At 56.6% G+C, this 15,022-nt stretch overlaps 2 protein-coding genes across 5 annotated transcripts in view; one reads left to right on the top strand and one right to left on the bottom strand.

The window, feature by feature from the left end:
• The first annotated feature begins 581 nt into the window (after nt 1–581).
• RPS6KB2 (ribosomal protein S6 kinase B2) lies at nt 582–8,210 on the top strand. Of its 4 annotated transcripts, none has more exons than XM_073346858.1 (15): nt 582–1,065; nt 1,947–1,981; nt 2,245–2,365; nt 3,043–3,111; nt 3,203–3,350; nt 3,605–3,662; nt 4,591–4,691; nt 4,781–4,871; nt 5,025–5,115; nt 5,423–5,530; nt 5,923–5,985; nt 6,325–6,402; nt 6,890–6,997; nt 7,093–7,232; nt 7,641–7,727. In XM_073346858.1, exons 1-14 carry the CDS (start codon nt 994–996, stop codon nt 7,213–7,215), a joined length of 1,266 nt encoding a protein of 421 aa, XP_073202959.1. In that variant the 5' UTR covers nt 582–993; the 3' UTR covers nt 7,216–7,232; nt 7,641–7,727. The 4 variants fall into 4 exon arrangements, with proteins under 4 accessions (XP_073202959.1, XP_073202957.1, XP_073202955.1 ...); XM_073346854.1 differs by having other exon boundaries at nt 584–1,065; nt 7,093–7,205; nt 7,641–8,210; XM_073346855.1 differs by lacking the exon at nt 582–1,065 and adding an exon at nt 1,111–1,524 and having other exon boundaries at nt 7,093–7,205; nt 7,641–8,210.
• Nucleotides 8,211–8,891: 681 nt separating this feature from the next.
• Nucleotides 8,892–15,022, bottom strand: part of LOC140912448 (coronin-1B) — a 29,142-nt gene continuing 23,011 nt past the window's right edge. The window contains exon 11 of the mRNA XM_073346859.1: nt 8,892–9,882. Within this exon, the coding sequence (XP_073202960.1) occupies nt 9,310–9,882 (573 nt within the window). The 3' untranslated portion in view covers nt 8,892–9,309. The remainder of the gene's footprint in view (nt 9,883–15,022) is intronic.

Below are 15,022 nucleotides of genomic sequence, written 5' to 3' on the forward strand. Positions count from 1 at the left end.
AACCACCTGCCCCAGCCGAGCCCCCTCCCGCACCCAAACTCCCTCCCGGACCCCACCTGCCCCCCAACCACCTGCCCCAGCCGAGCCCCCTCCCGCACCCAAACTCCCTCCCGGACCCCACCTGCCCCCCAACCACCTGCCCCAGCCGAGCCCCCTCCCGCACCCAAACTCCCACTCGGACCCCACCTGTCCCCAACCACCTGCCCCAGCCGAGCCCCCTCCCGCACCCAAACTCCCTCCCGGACCCCACCTGCCCCCCAACCACCTGCCCCAGCCGAGCCCCCTCCCGCACCCAAACTCCCTCCCGGACCCCACCTGCCCCCCAACCACCTGACCCAGCCGAGCCCCCTCCCGCACCCCAAACCCCCAGGGGCCCCACAGGAGAGTTAATCCAGCCCGTGTTACAGGACCCCCGGCATGTGCGGAGCAGGGTGCCGTGGGGCCAGACAGGCGTGTGACTCCCGGCCGGGGCGTGCCTGGAAAACAAGGCGAGCCCCGCCCAGGGAGGGGGCGTGGCGGGGCCGGGGGGAAGGCCCCGGGGGGAGGCAAGAGGGGCCCCCGCGGGAAGGGGCTCACAGGGGAGGGGAGCGGGGGGGGCCCGGGAGGGGCACGGATACATCTGCTCCGACCCCGGGGCCACGTTTCCCAGAGGCCCCCGCGGCTGGGTCCCTTCCCGACCAAAGGTTTTTTCCTGCCGCTGACAATAGCGCATCGGAGTCAACCCGCCTCTTGCTCCGCCGGTTCGCGGCCTCTGGACGTGTCTCGCGCGCCCGATGACCCGCGCTGCAGCCCGTTCGCCGCCGCGCTGCCCAAGGCTCCTCGTTCCCTTCCCGAGCCCCTCCGCGAACCGGGGCCCAGAAGCCTGGGTGACGTCATCACGCGGCGCTCGGGGTCCGGGACGGTGGCGGGCGCAGGCCTGTGACGCGCCACCGGGCAGGAGGGGGCGGGGCCCGGCCGGGGGAACCCGGGGCCGTCGCTGCTGTCGCCGGCGCCATGGCCGGGGTGTTCGACATCGACCTGGAGACCGAGGAGGGGAGCGACGGGGAGGAGCCCGAGCTGGGGGCGGTGAGAGCGGGGGGTGGACAGAGCCTCGGCCCGGGACCCCCCCACCCAGGGCCCCCATCTTTTCCCTGCTGGGCCCCCCAACTTGGTCTCCCAGGGGCCCCCACTTGCCCTCCAGGGCACCCATGTATCCCCTGCCTGAACCTCTGGTCCCCCAACCTGCTCCTCAGCTCCCCCCAGGACACCCCCATATCCCCCTAGGACACCCTAATCTGCTTCTCAACCCTGCTACCTGTTCCCCATATGAAGTCCCCCCTCCCCACCCGCTGGGCTTTTGTGCTCCCCTATCCCCCGCTCCCCCCTTAGCACTTCCCTCTGCTCTTGCTTCCAGTGTCCAGGTAGCATGTGATTTTCTTCCACGCTCCACAAGGAAGGGGCGTGAGTGATTCGGCCCCCTGCGTCTTGTCCCACCTCCCCACAGTCTGTGACTCTGGGCAGCATGATGAGCAATGTCCTTAGAAGGTGACTGCACTCCAATCACGGAGCGTCCTTGTTACCCGTGACTAATAACACCCCAGCGAAACTAGCGCCTTACCCTGCCCCTGGGGAGGCTGTTGTCTCCCTGTCCCCTTGCTGTTCCACAGCCTGACCTTAAGCCTGGCTCCTCCCAGCAGCCAGACATGAAAACTGGTGCCCCACACCCCATTGGCACTCTTAGGCAGTCTGCTCCTAGCCCTGGTACACACCTCACCCCTCTGCCCCATGCCCAACCCCTGGCTGCCTGCTCCTAGCCCTGGTGCCCCCTTACACTCCAAGTGCCTGATCCTAGTTCTGGTGCCCCTAGCCCCTGTGCCCCTTGGCAGACTGCCCCTAATCCCTGTGACCCCTTGTTCTTGTGGGGATTGTCAGTGTGTGCTTGTCTGATTTCCCCTCCTCTGTCCTAGGAGATGGATTTGGAGCTGCGGGGGAATGGCCTGGAGTAAGTAGCCCAGGGAAGGGGCTGGGTGGGGGCAGGGGCTTTCGACAAATGTCATTCTTTCTTTGGGGAGCTGATGAATCGAACCAGCCTTCCTGAGCTGAGGGAGTGGGCACTCAGGAGCCAGAACCTGCCCTATTCCCAGGGGCTTTCCCCCAGCTGATCACTGGTCCAGTATGTCCTCTCCCTGGGTGGCTCTTCCTCCCTGTTCCCTACGGCGTCTCCAGCATGTGCTCCCTGCTCACATCTCTGCCCATCTCCCTCAGGCCGGTGGGGCACTATGAGGAGATCGAGATCTCAGAGAGCAGCGTCAACAATGGCCCTGAGCGCATTGGGCCACACTGCTTCGAGCTGCTGCGTGTCCTGGGCAAGGGTGGCTACGGCAAGGTAGGGAAGGGCCAGGGGAATCGGACTGATGGGGCCAGCTGTGGGGGGCAAGGGTGTGTGCCTCCCTATGCACACACCCCTCTGTACTGGGGGATGCCACTGTGGGACTGACTCACCCCTGTTTCTCTCCTGGACCCCTGCTAGCAGAAACCCCTATGGAGGAAAACGAGAAGGGTGGGAGGGAAGGATTGGGTGCTGGGACCCTTGCCAGGGCCTGCTCTAGGGCTCTGTTTTGGGGGTAACTTGTCTGGTGGAGAGAACTGATCAGAAATTTCAATTCTGACACACCATTGTGGTGCCACATGGGTAATGTACTTCAAATGCCTCCTGGCCCTGGCTCCTTAGCTGGACTACCTCTCCCAGGATGCATCATGAACTCAATTATTGCGAAGGACAGGCGGCACCAAGTGGCTCTCGCATGGCCCCAGTGCATCATGGGAAAGTAAGTGTGATTGGGGAGCTTGGCTTACAGAGGGGCTGCATGAGACAGCTGAGCTACAACTCCCATAAGGCCCTGTGGCTGCATTTCTGAATACTGTCATGTTGTTTCCATCGGGGCATCTCTTCCCAGATGGTCCCCTGAGTTGCTGGAGGAAGCTGCCTGCCTGTCGTTGGCACGGCAGTGGGGATCTAGCTGTACAACCGCCCTCCCTAAAGTCCCCTCTCTTCCCTCACAGGTGTTCCAGGTGCGGAAGGTGCAGGGGACCAACGCTGGGAAGATCTTTGCCATGAAAGTCCTGAAGAAGGTAACTAGCTGGCCAGCCCTTCCTGCTTCTGAGCTTGGAGATGTCCCCTGTTGGCACCCTAATGCCCCTCTCTCTGTCTGTCTCCCCCCAGGCCAAGATCGCCTGCAACGCCAAGGACACAGCTCACACCAAGGCTGAGAGGAACATCCTGGAGGCCATCAAACACCCCTTCATCGTGGACCTGATCTACGCCTTCCAGACGGGTGGCAAGCTCTACCTCATCCTTGAGTGCTTGAGTGGTATGGGGCAGGGCTGAGGTCAGGGGTGGCTTGGGAGGGTTTGGCCCTAGCAAGGGCTAGGGGAGAGAGCAGGCTTCATGTGAGTGACCTATGTGAGCACAGTATTGTTGGAGACTGTATAGTGCTGTCGGCCTGCAATCTGGCCAGAGCTGGCCCCTCTCTACTCTCATGACCTCTCTGGGTGTGGGGGGATGTGGGGCAGGAGCCAGGACCTGTGTGGGGAGCTCAGGTACCTCTTTGTTTTGGGTCTACAGGTGGAGAGCTCTTCATGCAGCTGGAGCGTGAGGGCATTTTCCTGGAGGACACAGCATGGTCAGTGACTGGAGTAGCTGGGAGCACAGAACCCACCCCCTCACCCCGCCAGTGCTCTGGCTGTGTTGTGATTGTTTTTGTAGACTCCTAAACTCCAGCCCAGTGCCCGTCCCGCCCTTGCTGTGTTGACCAAAGTCTGTGTGGAAACGACCTGCTCCCATTGTGTAAACACACCACAGACTGCGGCTCTTCAGAGGGATCACTGAGTTGGTGCCGAGTGCAGAGCTGTGTTTAAAGCCAGACGGTGCTCCCGTGCCAGAGCACCAAGGCAGAGCCAACCTGCTGGCGCCAGAACCTGAGGCAGGCAGGGGCTTGTGTGCAGCAGAGAATGGGAGCAGGTTGCAATACGTAGTAACTGGCACAGCTCAGCGTCCCACGTTGTGCACACTGCCAGGGGCAGCCTGAGGCTCACTGTGACCTGCTGACACCATGGTCAATGCCACAATCCTTGGTTACAAAGTGGCAGTCGCTACTGGTTCAAATGGCAGCCAACCTCCTCCAGCGGGAGACAAGCAAAGGCTGGGAGGAGGTAGAGATGGGCTGGGGGGAGCATGGGGGTCCCAGCAAGGAGAGGCGGGTATGGGATGCACAGGTGCAGAGCTAAGCAGGAGAGAGGGCACAGGAAGGCAGAGAGGAAATGCCAGCTGGGGCCCAGCCAGCCTGGGAGAGGGGGGCTGTACTGGTCTGTGAGTGGTGAAGAGGTTCTTGTGCCATGGGGGTGCCCACAGTATTTCCCAGGACCTGACTGGCTCCCCTGGGCAGTGCCCAGTTCTTCTGCATGGTGGGAGCCATCCCCCTGGTTTGACTGGGCATGTCAGCTGCTGCTTCTGCTGGGGGAGCTGCATGGCTGGCACATCAGGGAGCAGCGCCCCCGCGAGCTGCGGGTGTTCAGGTGGTACTGACTGCTTCATTCCTGCTTGTGCCGCAGCTTCTACCTGAGCGAGATCACGCTGGCCCTGGGCCACCTGCACTGCAACGGCATCATCTACCGGGACCTGAAGCCAGAGAACATCATGTTGAATAGCCAAGGTATGGAGCCCGGGGGCGGCGGGGTTGGATGTGGGGCCCAGAGAGCTCTGGCTCCGGAGGTCTGACCCACGGGGTCTCGTCTCTCTCAGGGCACATCAAGCTGACGGACTTCGGACTGTGCAAGGAGTCGATCCATGAGGGAGCCGTCACCCACACCTTCTGTGGGACCATTGAGTACATGTAGGTGCCCCAGAGACACCCACCTCCCCTCACACTGCTCCCTCGTGTGACCCGGCCCCAGAGACACTGCCCTTCCCCTCGCACTGCTCTCCTAGGGGCCTTGGGGTGGTGAGTGGCTGGCCCAGCAGCTCAGGGTGTCTGTGCCACCCCTAGGGCTCCAGAGATCCTGATGCGGAGTGGACACAACCGGGCCGTGGACTGGTGGAGCCTTGGGGCCTTGATGTACGACATGCTCACTGGATCGGCAAGTTCTGCTTGTGCTGTTAACATGGGGGTGGGGGGCCGGAGCCGCAGGCTGAGGGTTTTCCCTTTCTCCAGGTACAGTGCTGGGCCTGGCTGTTGCTCTGTCCCATGAGCCTTTGCACCAAAGGGCACCTTCCCTCACCCCAGCGCGGTCCCTCACTCTGCACCCTCCACCCCAGCCCAGACCTTTGTTCTGCACTAGGTTCAGTGGCCCTTGTGCCCCACTGAGGTATGCTGAGTCATGCCCCTCTCCCAGCATGACCCCCGCTTTTTCGTGGTGCTCAGCCCCCTCTGTGCTTCCTTTGCAGCCGCCCTTTACGTCTGAGAACCGGAAGAAAACCATTGACAAGATCCTCAAGGGGAAGCTGGTGCTGCCACCTTACCTGACCCCCGATGCCCGCGATCTACTCAAGAAGGTACTGCTTGCATGTGCCCTCTCCTCCCTCCCCCCCCCAATTAGGATGCTGCCCCTCACGCTCCTGACCTGTATGAGGAGGTGCCACTGCCCCCAGATGGTTACTGGCACCTGCCCCTGTCTGACGCTGTTGCCATCTCCTTCCCTTCCGCTCCTCACAGCTGCCGACCTGTCAGCCCCAGAACCAGAAGGGCATGATCTTGGATCAGAGCTTTTGTGTGGGTTTCACCAAAATGGCTGCCACTAGATGTGGAATCAGGGTGGGGGCAGGGGGGAACCCTTTAGTGTGTGTGTGTGTGTGTGTGTGTGTGTGTATATAAACAGTGCCCCCCACCCCATGTCTGCCAGGCCGTGCTCCCTGAGGGGTGGCCTGACTCCGTTCTCTCTTTTCAGTTCCTCAAGAGAAACCCCAGCCAGAGGATTGGGGGTGGGACGGGCGACGCAGCCGATGTGCAGGTAGGTGGGGTGGGGTGGGAGGGTGCCTTCTGGAGGTGGAGAAGGGGCAGTACACAGCGCTCTGAAAGGGGGATTCTCTCCCCTACCTGCACCCATGGGCACACCGGAGTCAGTGGCAGGAGGCGGCTCCCTTCCATGTGCCATGGCTCTAGGCAGGGGGTGGAGGCTGTGCCAAGCCTTGCCATAGCCTTCCTGGGCCTAGGACTCCCCGCACCAGAGGGCGTCTGCATGGGGAGCCCAGGGGAGGGCACAGGCCTGAGCTGGGCAGATGCTGGGCAATAGGGGAGGGGGAGCAGCTGCTGGGCTTCTGACCTCCTGCCTGTATGTCTGTTCCTACAGAAGCAGCCATTTTTCCGCCATGTCAACTGGGATGAGCTGCTGGCGCGCAAGCTGGACCCACCCTTCAGGCCCTGCCTGGTACTGCCCTGCCCTTGCCCTGAGCCACTCATCAATGGCAGGAGAGAGCCAGCCCATTGCTCCTTGCTTGCCCTGCCCAGCCCAGCCTGGGCTGAGCCCAGCACAGGCCTGCCTTGCTCTCTCCCATATGGCAATAGATGTCTCACCTCGCAGCTCCCAGCACCCTCACCTGGGTGGCAGTGCAGAGCACTCACACCTAGGGCTCCTTGCAGCCCAGCCTTCCCAGGATTGCGGGTAGGTGGACCGAGACAGTGTTGGAGAATGGGACCCAGATGTCCAGGACAGCTGTGCAGGGCGCTCAGCCCCCATGGGGCCCTGCAGCTCCCAGCCCCCTCGGGGAGGAAAACCTGGATGGCAAAGGGGAAGCCAGATCCTTTATGTGGCAAGCCTGGTTGCCATCCTCCCCACTGGCAAATGGCGCTGATGCCAGGCTGCCCCTTCCGTTCTGGGTTGACCCCTCTTTGTCCCCCTCCCTCCTGCCCTGCAGCAATCGGATGACGATGTCAGCCAGTTCGACACCCGCTTCACTCGTCAGACGCCCGTGGACAGCCCTGACGATGCCTCCATTAGTGAGAGTGCCAACCAGGCCTTCCTGGTAAGGACTCCCAGCAGGGGGTGCTGTCTCAGCTGGGAGGGGGTGGAGCTTGCACTGTGGCATCCCTGCTGCTCTGACCTCCATGCTCTCTGCAGGGCTTCACGTATGTGGCCCCGTCGGTGCTGGAGAGCATTAAGGAGGGCTTCTCCTTCCAGCCAAAGGTGCGCTCCCCTCGCCGCCTCAACAGCAGCCCCAGAACGCCTGTCAGGTACGGCTAGGGGCACTTCCAAACAAGGTGACCAACAGGCAAGGCTCCTTTCCCCTCTAGGGGGCGCTGGCTCTGATCTGGCGCCAGCCTAGGGGAACTGGTTGACTCAGGGATGGGGAGTGGGATATGGGGTCTTTCCCCTCTAGGGGGCAGTGGCTCTAGCATCCCCTTCCTGGGCTTTCCCAGCAGTAGATACACCTCTCTCTGTATGGTGTTGCCATTTGGAGCTGTGGATCTGGGTGGGCAGGGAGGTAGTGCCAAGACCTGGGGTTGATCACAATGTTCCCGAGGAGGGGGTGGGATGGGGGCTGTGGATTGGGGCGTGGGGCTGTTGATTGCAGGGTTCCCAGGCCTGGCCACCTGTGGGGGTTGGGATGGGGCCGGCTCACTCCCTCTCTGTGGGGGTCTCACTCCCAGTTTCCTTGTTGCTTTCAGCCCGTTGAAGTTCTCTCCCTTCGAGGCCTTCAAGCCCAGCCTGGCGGTGGAGCCCATGGAGCTAGGGCTGCCGCTGCTGCCGCCCCCACCAGAGGGCACGGCCCCCCTTCCTATCAAGACATCAACAGGCACCAAGAAGCAGAAGGGGGGCCGGGGCCGGGTGGCAAGGTAGCTTGAGGCAGGCATGGTGCCCCTGCTTGGGCAGGAGACTCAGCTTGGGCCAGTGGGAGGCTCCCCATGGAGGTGCCCAGCCTGTCGGTGACCCATGGAGTGGACATAGCCCCCGACAGCTGAGTGGGGCTGGGAGGTATCGGGAGCCCCCAGCCTGGATGGACTCAGGAGGAGATGCTTTGTCGGGGCTGCAATTCCAGAGGGTGGGGCAGCCCCAGCTGTGGAGGGCAGGGGCTGCTGGGCTTGTCCTGAGCGGCGCCCTGGGCTGCAGGTCCCACCCACGGGGCTTTTAACCTTTCCTTGGTGCTCTGTTTTTATTGCTACAAATCATGTTTTGGGTTTGAGGGGGTCAGTGCTAGAGGAGAGCAGAGGATGCAGGGTAGAGCATGGCAGGGGCGTTGTCGGGGGGGGGGGTCAGTGTGTGCTGGGGAGGGAGCAGAGCATGGCTGGGGGGGCCTGTGTGAAGAAGGGCATCGTGCAGAGTGTGGTGGGGGTTAGGGTGATGGGATGGGGCAGTGTGGGGGGTGAGGCTCAGAACCCTGGGGGAGCAGGGTATGTGGGGGAGCAGAGCCTGGAGAGGCATGGGGTGTGGGGGGCAGTGGGGTACTGAGTATTAGGGAAGCGACCACGCTCTGCCTCCTCTGGGTAGGAGGGTTGCTGGCTTGTCTGCTGTACTCCATGTCACCGTGTGTGGGTTGCGGGGCAGGCAGCCCCTCTCTGCAGCTGGGTCTGTGCCAATTAAAGCCTGGGTATGGCTGTGCTGTGGCCGTCCCTTCTTGTTGCTGGGGGAGGGGAGGTAGTTTGCCACCACCCCCTTGCCCGCTGCTCCATGGTGTTTGGGGGTGGGGGTCACTCCAGCTGGTGCGTAGCCAGTGCGGGGGATTGTCCAGTGGGAGAGCCTCATGTTGTGGGGCAGGGGGGCCTGGAGAGCCCTCCTTAAGGCCCGAAGGCTGGGGTTACTCTCCCTCCCCCTTCTTCCAGGGGTGTGGTTCACAGCGGGTTCCGCGCCCCCATGCAGCCCCACCCCCTGCGTTCCCCGCTGGGGTGAATGAAGCTGCAGAGTGTGCCAGGGTGTGAGCAATGCCGCCCCTTTATTGGTGCCTGTAGCGCTGCCTGTGGGCCAATCAGCAGCTCCCCAGTGGCAGTGGAGCCACACACTCATGCCAGTGTCACACCCCATATCCTGGTGCAGGCAGTGGGGGGAGGGGAGGGGTGCTAGAGTCAATGCAGAGTCTGGGGGGGCGCTCCCGGCCTTGCTTTGGCTGGCTCTCCAGCTGTGAGGGTGGTGGGGGGGGAGAGGTGGGGTGCAGGGGACCCCATTGCAGCCCCATGGCAAGGGGTGGAGAGCTCTGCAGGGAGGGGTGGGGTGGGCGGAGCAGTTCATCCCAGCTTCTTTGCGGGGGTGGGCTGGGAGCAGTTGTTCAACTCCAGCTGCTCCCCAGTGAGCAAGTGGGGGGCTGCAGTCCCCCCTGTAGTCCGTGTCCTTCCCTCAGTTCCTCTAGAGGGCAGTGACATGCTGGCGGCTGCCTCCCTCCGCTGTGCTGTCCTCCCAGGCTGCGGTCCCGGAGAAGGAGTGCAGGTCACTGAGCAGGCCCCCAGCGCTGGCGCCCTCTGCTTCCCCTGCCTCTTCCAGGGCTCCCCCGGCGGCGTCGCTGGGCGGGGTCCCCTCTGGCACAGCAGTGCCCTCCTCCTCACTCTGCTGCTCCTGCCCTCCTCCACCTTCCTCCTCATCCTGCTGAAGGGTCTCCTCGTCCTCGTCCTCATCCTCACCTTGCCAGTGCCTCTCAGGGGGCACCTGCCCTCGCAGCTCATGCCAGCGCCTGGCCAGGGCTGCCAGCAGGCGGTGTGGCTGGCACAGGTGGCGTGGGTGATATCTGCCATCTGAATCATGGCTCAACTTGCGCCAGGCCAGGGCCAGCACCAGGAGCAGCAGCAGGAGCAGGAAGACCAGGAGGACCACAGTCACGGAGTTGCTGTCTGGGTTGGAGCCTGAGCCCAGCACGGCTCCCGGAAGCAGCAGCAGTACCGGCCCTGCAGAGAGCAGCCCCTGTGGGACATGGATGGCGGAGTGCTGGGGGAGGAGGGGAAGGCGAGGAGATTAATGACTGCCTGCAGGTGTGCCAGGCTTGTGGGCATGCCTGGAACCTTGGTACTGCATGGATTCCCCTTCCCCATGCTCAACACAATTGGTTTGTGCTGCTGTAACACGGCACCCTGGACTCCATATTCACTACTGGGATATGATTGTGGTATATTTTATGCAAAGTACACCTTGTGAAGTATCATTGTTCCATTGAACATTGCTATTCAGTTGGATTGTCTGTACTATCATGGCATGTGAAGTTATGAAGTATTGCTATATGTTTGGTACTGAAATATGTGGTAAGTGGAACATGTGCACAGCCAGCCTTCAGTGGTAACAAAGGAGAAACTGACAAGACAGATTTACATCAGGCCACCAAGACATGTCTGGCTGGTCCTGTCAAGAATTCATTCTCCCAGACATGCCTCAGAGAGGGCACATATGCAATGGGTGCTGTCTAACTTCCATGTCACAGCAAGGATCTTTCTAGCACCTGGAGAGAAAGTCTAAGTGAGGGTCAATGACATCACCACTTGGCCTCTTTCCTCCCCCCTCTCAAAACCTGGAAGATCATTTTGAAAGCAAAGTCTTTGAATGGGGGAAATTGATCCCAGGCTAGCAAGCAAATTCCCCCTGTGTAATAAAAACTGTAAACTGCCTGAAACATCCAGTGGGGTGAGAAACTGCTTGATTCGAATCTTGCTTAGTCTGTAGAATTTAGACTGCGAGGTTTTTTTATTTCTTACATAACCAACTTTGATTTCTGTGCCTGCTTCTTATAATCACTTAAATCTTTCTGTAGTAAATAAATCTGTTTTAGATTTTACCTAAAACAGTGTGTTTTTGGTTGAAGTGCTGGGGGAATCTCAGGTTAACAGCGGCTGATGCATATCCACTACCCTTTGTTGGAGTGGCAAGCTAATTAATGGGCTTGCACTGTCCAAGGAAGTCTTGAGCAGTGTAAGATGCTATATTTCTGGGGTGCAAGCTGGAGGCTAGGGTGATTTGTACAATTCATGAGTGACTTAGAGAGCATTCATACAGTTTAGCTGGATGAGCAAAACGTGCTGTTGGCTGAGTGATCACAGTAAGTGGAGGGGTTTGCTGCTTGTCACTGGCATAGCCTTGTGAGAAACAGCCCAGGTTATAGAGTTAAGGGGGCACAGTGGTCCTAAAGTTCCAGGTTATACCCCAGGAATCCTGTCTCTGTGACACAATGAGCAGGATGAAATGCACAGCTTGTTCTGACCAAGATTTGCACTTCTGACACTGGTGTAGAGATTTTAAGTGAGACTTTAAGGCTGCCTCAATGCGGTCAAGAAAGAATTACAAGTTTATTATTTTGTGTTTGCATATTTTGGGAAAGGGAAATAGGAGCAGAAAGGCATAAAAATGAGTGAGTGACACAGTTGCCAGGTTAGAGCTGTACAGACTACAGGTAGCAGAAAAAGAAAGAAACTGAGCATCGGTTGAAAATGAAAGAACCGGGGAGAAAGGGAAACAGGCTGCCAGAGAGGACACAGGACATCAAGGAACTCTAGAGCTGAAAAACAAGGAGGCTGAGGAAGGCTAGAGATTGAAAACTCCAACTGGACTTGCTAGAAAAGCAGAACCAGAATCATCTAACCCCACTGATCCCCATCTCTCCCAAAATCCACAAATGGGAGCAGTTATGTACTGCACATAAGGAGATGGGTGATATCACAGAATATTTTACTACTTTTCAGAGCCTGTGTGCAGCTCATGTGATTCCTGATCACAAGAAAGTCTGTCCCCCGTCCCCGATTGAAAAGTTAACTGGTAAAGCTCTTAATACTCCAATGAAATGCCAATTCAGGATGCTTTAGGTTACCGTAAATTCAAAAAACCTTTCAAAATGATTTCAGATTACCACTGAAACAGAGTGACATTTAGAAATCTTAAGAGAAATGCTGGTATGAGTAATGGAGAATATATAAACAGGTTGAAAGATCTAATGGGAAAATGGGCGAGGGGGAAAGCTGTTGAAAGTTTTGAACAAATGTTTGACCTTGTTGCTCAGGAGCATTTCCTAGGCATATATAAAGATGATGTCAAACAGTGTCTGTGGGATAAAAACGTGCAAACTGGATGAGATGGCATCTCTATCTGATGGCTTTGAGCAGACCCAGACATCTATTCAGAGTGAAAGGAAAAGGAGGAGTTGTAGCACCTTAGAGACTAACAAATATATTTGAGCATAAGCTTTCTTGGGCTAAAGCCCACTTCATCAGATGCATGCAGTGGAAAATACAGTAGGAAGATGTACACACAGAGAACATGAAAAAATGTGGGTTGCCCTACCAACTCTTAACGAGATCCACTGATTATCACTACAAAAGTTTTTTTTTCTCCTGCTGATAATAGCCCACCTTATTTGATTGGTCCCGTTAAGAGTTGGTATGGCAACCCCCATTTGTCATGTTCTCTATCTTCCTACTGTATTGCAAACAAATAGATAATGATGTGAAGAGTGTAAGATGGTTGGGTTTGTACAATTTCCAGTTCTTGTAGCTCCCTTTAGCCTAGGAATGGACTAAGGTTAAGAGATTTTCTCTGTGCTCATTTTAAATTTGCTTCCAGTCTGAGTAGTATAACTCACCATATAACTACAGGTTTCAGAGTAATAGCTGTGTTCGTCTGTATCAGCAGAAGGAATGAGGAGTGCTTGTGGCACTTTCGAGACTAGCAGGTTTGTTGGGCATAGGCTTTCATGGGCTGGGGCCTGCTTCATCGGATGCATGCATTGGAAAATACAGTAGGAAGATAGATATATACAGAGAACATGAAAAAATGGGGGTTGCCATACCAACTCTTAAAGAGACCAATCAATTAAGGTGGGCTATTATCAGCAGGAGAAAAAGAACTTTTGCAGTGATAACTGAATGATCTTGTTAAGAGTTGGTATGGCAACCCCCATTTTTTCATGTGTTCTCTCTCTCTCTCTCTTTCTCTCTGTTTATAATCTTCCTACTGTATTTTCCACTGCATGCACCTGATGAAGTGGGTTTTAGCCCAAGAAAGCTTATGCTCAATTAAATTTGTTAGTCTCTAAGGTGCCACAAGTCCTCCTTTTCTTTTTGCGGATACAGACTAACATGGCTGCTACTCTGAAACCTATTCAGAGTAAGTCACAGAAAGGGTTGGGGTGGAGGGTTTAAACCTTGGTGGGATGGGAGAATCTCATTTTGCCCCTGGGAAGAAAGTGGGAGGCTGGGCACTCACCACCCCAAAACAATTCTTCTAATCCCCATCCCAAACCTTCAGTGAAACTAGACGAGCCCAAAAGGTGCTATCATAGTAATTCCACTGATCACCTGAGAAATGAGTGCCCTGTGCGGGGAGGAAGCAGGCAGCAAGGAGCCCTTGTTGATGCTGCTGTCCTCCACACAGGAGCCTCTGGGGCACCTGGCTCTTTTCACACTGATTTTATGGGACTGGCCTCTGCAGATGCAGGCGTGGAACACATAAAGGTTGTCAAAATTAATGGCAGGGAAAATGTAGGATGGGAAGATACAGGTGCAGAGATTTCTGTGGTTAATTCGAATGTAATTTGAGATGATAAGACATGGCCAGGACAGATGGCAGAGCTTTTATTAGTAGGAGGTTTCTAGACTCTTGTGCCTTTGGCTATAAGGCACATTGAAACTGATGGGTTAGAAACTGCATTAAAGGTAGGAGTAGTGGATGATATCCCCATTGACATGGTTACTGGCAATGATTTTTTCCATATAGCTCAGATTGTTGTAGCCTGGAACAAGAAGGAATATTTTGCTGGGACCTCAGGGGGAAAGAGTATAGTCCCAGAACCTGCTGAAGGAAAGGGAGAAAATCTCTTTGAATCCTCTGTAGCAAAGGGAAGTAATATGATTCATGGGGGGGGGGGGTTTGGGGGGGGGGGATTGAGACCAGCTCCTGCACCACAGCTGAAGGCAGCACCTCTTCAGGAAGGGAGAGGGGTGGAATGCCTGGCACTGAGAAAACTGTTCCAGCCATTAGCTGTGAGCCCTTTGCAGCTATACAAGGGATAGATTCTGCTCTAGAGAGCTTAGAGAGATGTGTCCAAGAGGGGACGCCAGAGAAGGAAAATGGGGAAAGAATAGTGGGAGCACATGGATATTGCCTCACTGGTCACTTGAGAGAGGATGCCCAGGACTGAGTGGCTGATTCAGCATCTGTGCACCCAGGCATGCTGCCTGTAACTTAGGTTCAAAGAGGGGACTGTGTAACTGGCCTTTCAGAGCATAGCAGTCACATAGCTAATTTCTCAGGGAAAGGGGTGATGGAGGTACTCCAATCCAGGTCCCAGTTTTTTAGGACACCCATCTTTATATGCTTGTGAAAAATCAAGTCGAGATGCAGCTCCCATGCCTGTAACAGCCAAGAAGCTGAGTCCAGGAACCTTCCAGGCAATGTTTGTGAGCATGCAAATCACTCAGCTGGCAGAGGAGAGAGGCTGGTAAGACACAAAAAGCAGCTGACGGAGAGCTGCTGGAAAAAGGTGTGTCTGACTAATGAGCAAGCAATTGTAACCTAGAGACACAAATCATGAATGCCTAAGAAAAGGGGGTGGGGAAGTTCCCAGTGCTAGGAGTGGGGAACACAGGGTAAAAACCAGAAGAGGAGATGGATTTCTTGCATATGGACATATTGAGGTTGGGAGACAGCTGACACAGGACCAGCCAAAATGCAGAATCCCCTTACATCCTTACCTCACCAGACTGTGGAGTACCAAAGTGGATGGGAACCTGGGAGGCAGTGACCATGAGATGGTCGAGTTCAGGATCCTGACACAGGAAAGAAAGGAGAGCAGCAGAATACGGACCCTGGACTGCAGAAAAGCAGACTTTGACAACCTCAGGGAACTGATGGGCAGGATTCCCTGGGAGAATCACATGAGGGGGAAAGGAGTCCAGGAGAGCTGGCTGTATTTTAAAGAATCCTTATTGAGGTTACAGGGACAAACCATCCCGAAGTGTAGAAAGAACAGTAAATATGGCAGGCGACCAGCTTGGCTTAACAGTGAAATCCTTGCTGATCTTGAACACAAAAAAGAAGCTTACAAGAAGTGGAAGATTGGACAAATGAGCAGGGAAGGTATAAAAATATT

This window comes from Lepidochelys kempii, chromosome 6, assembly GCF_965140265.1.
Source record: "Lepidochelys kempii isolate rLepKem1 chromosome 6, rLepKem1.hap2, whole genome shotgun sequence".
Lineage (NCBI taxonomy): Eukaryota > Metazoa > Chordata > Testudines > Cheloniidae > Lepidochelys > Lepidochelys kempii.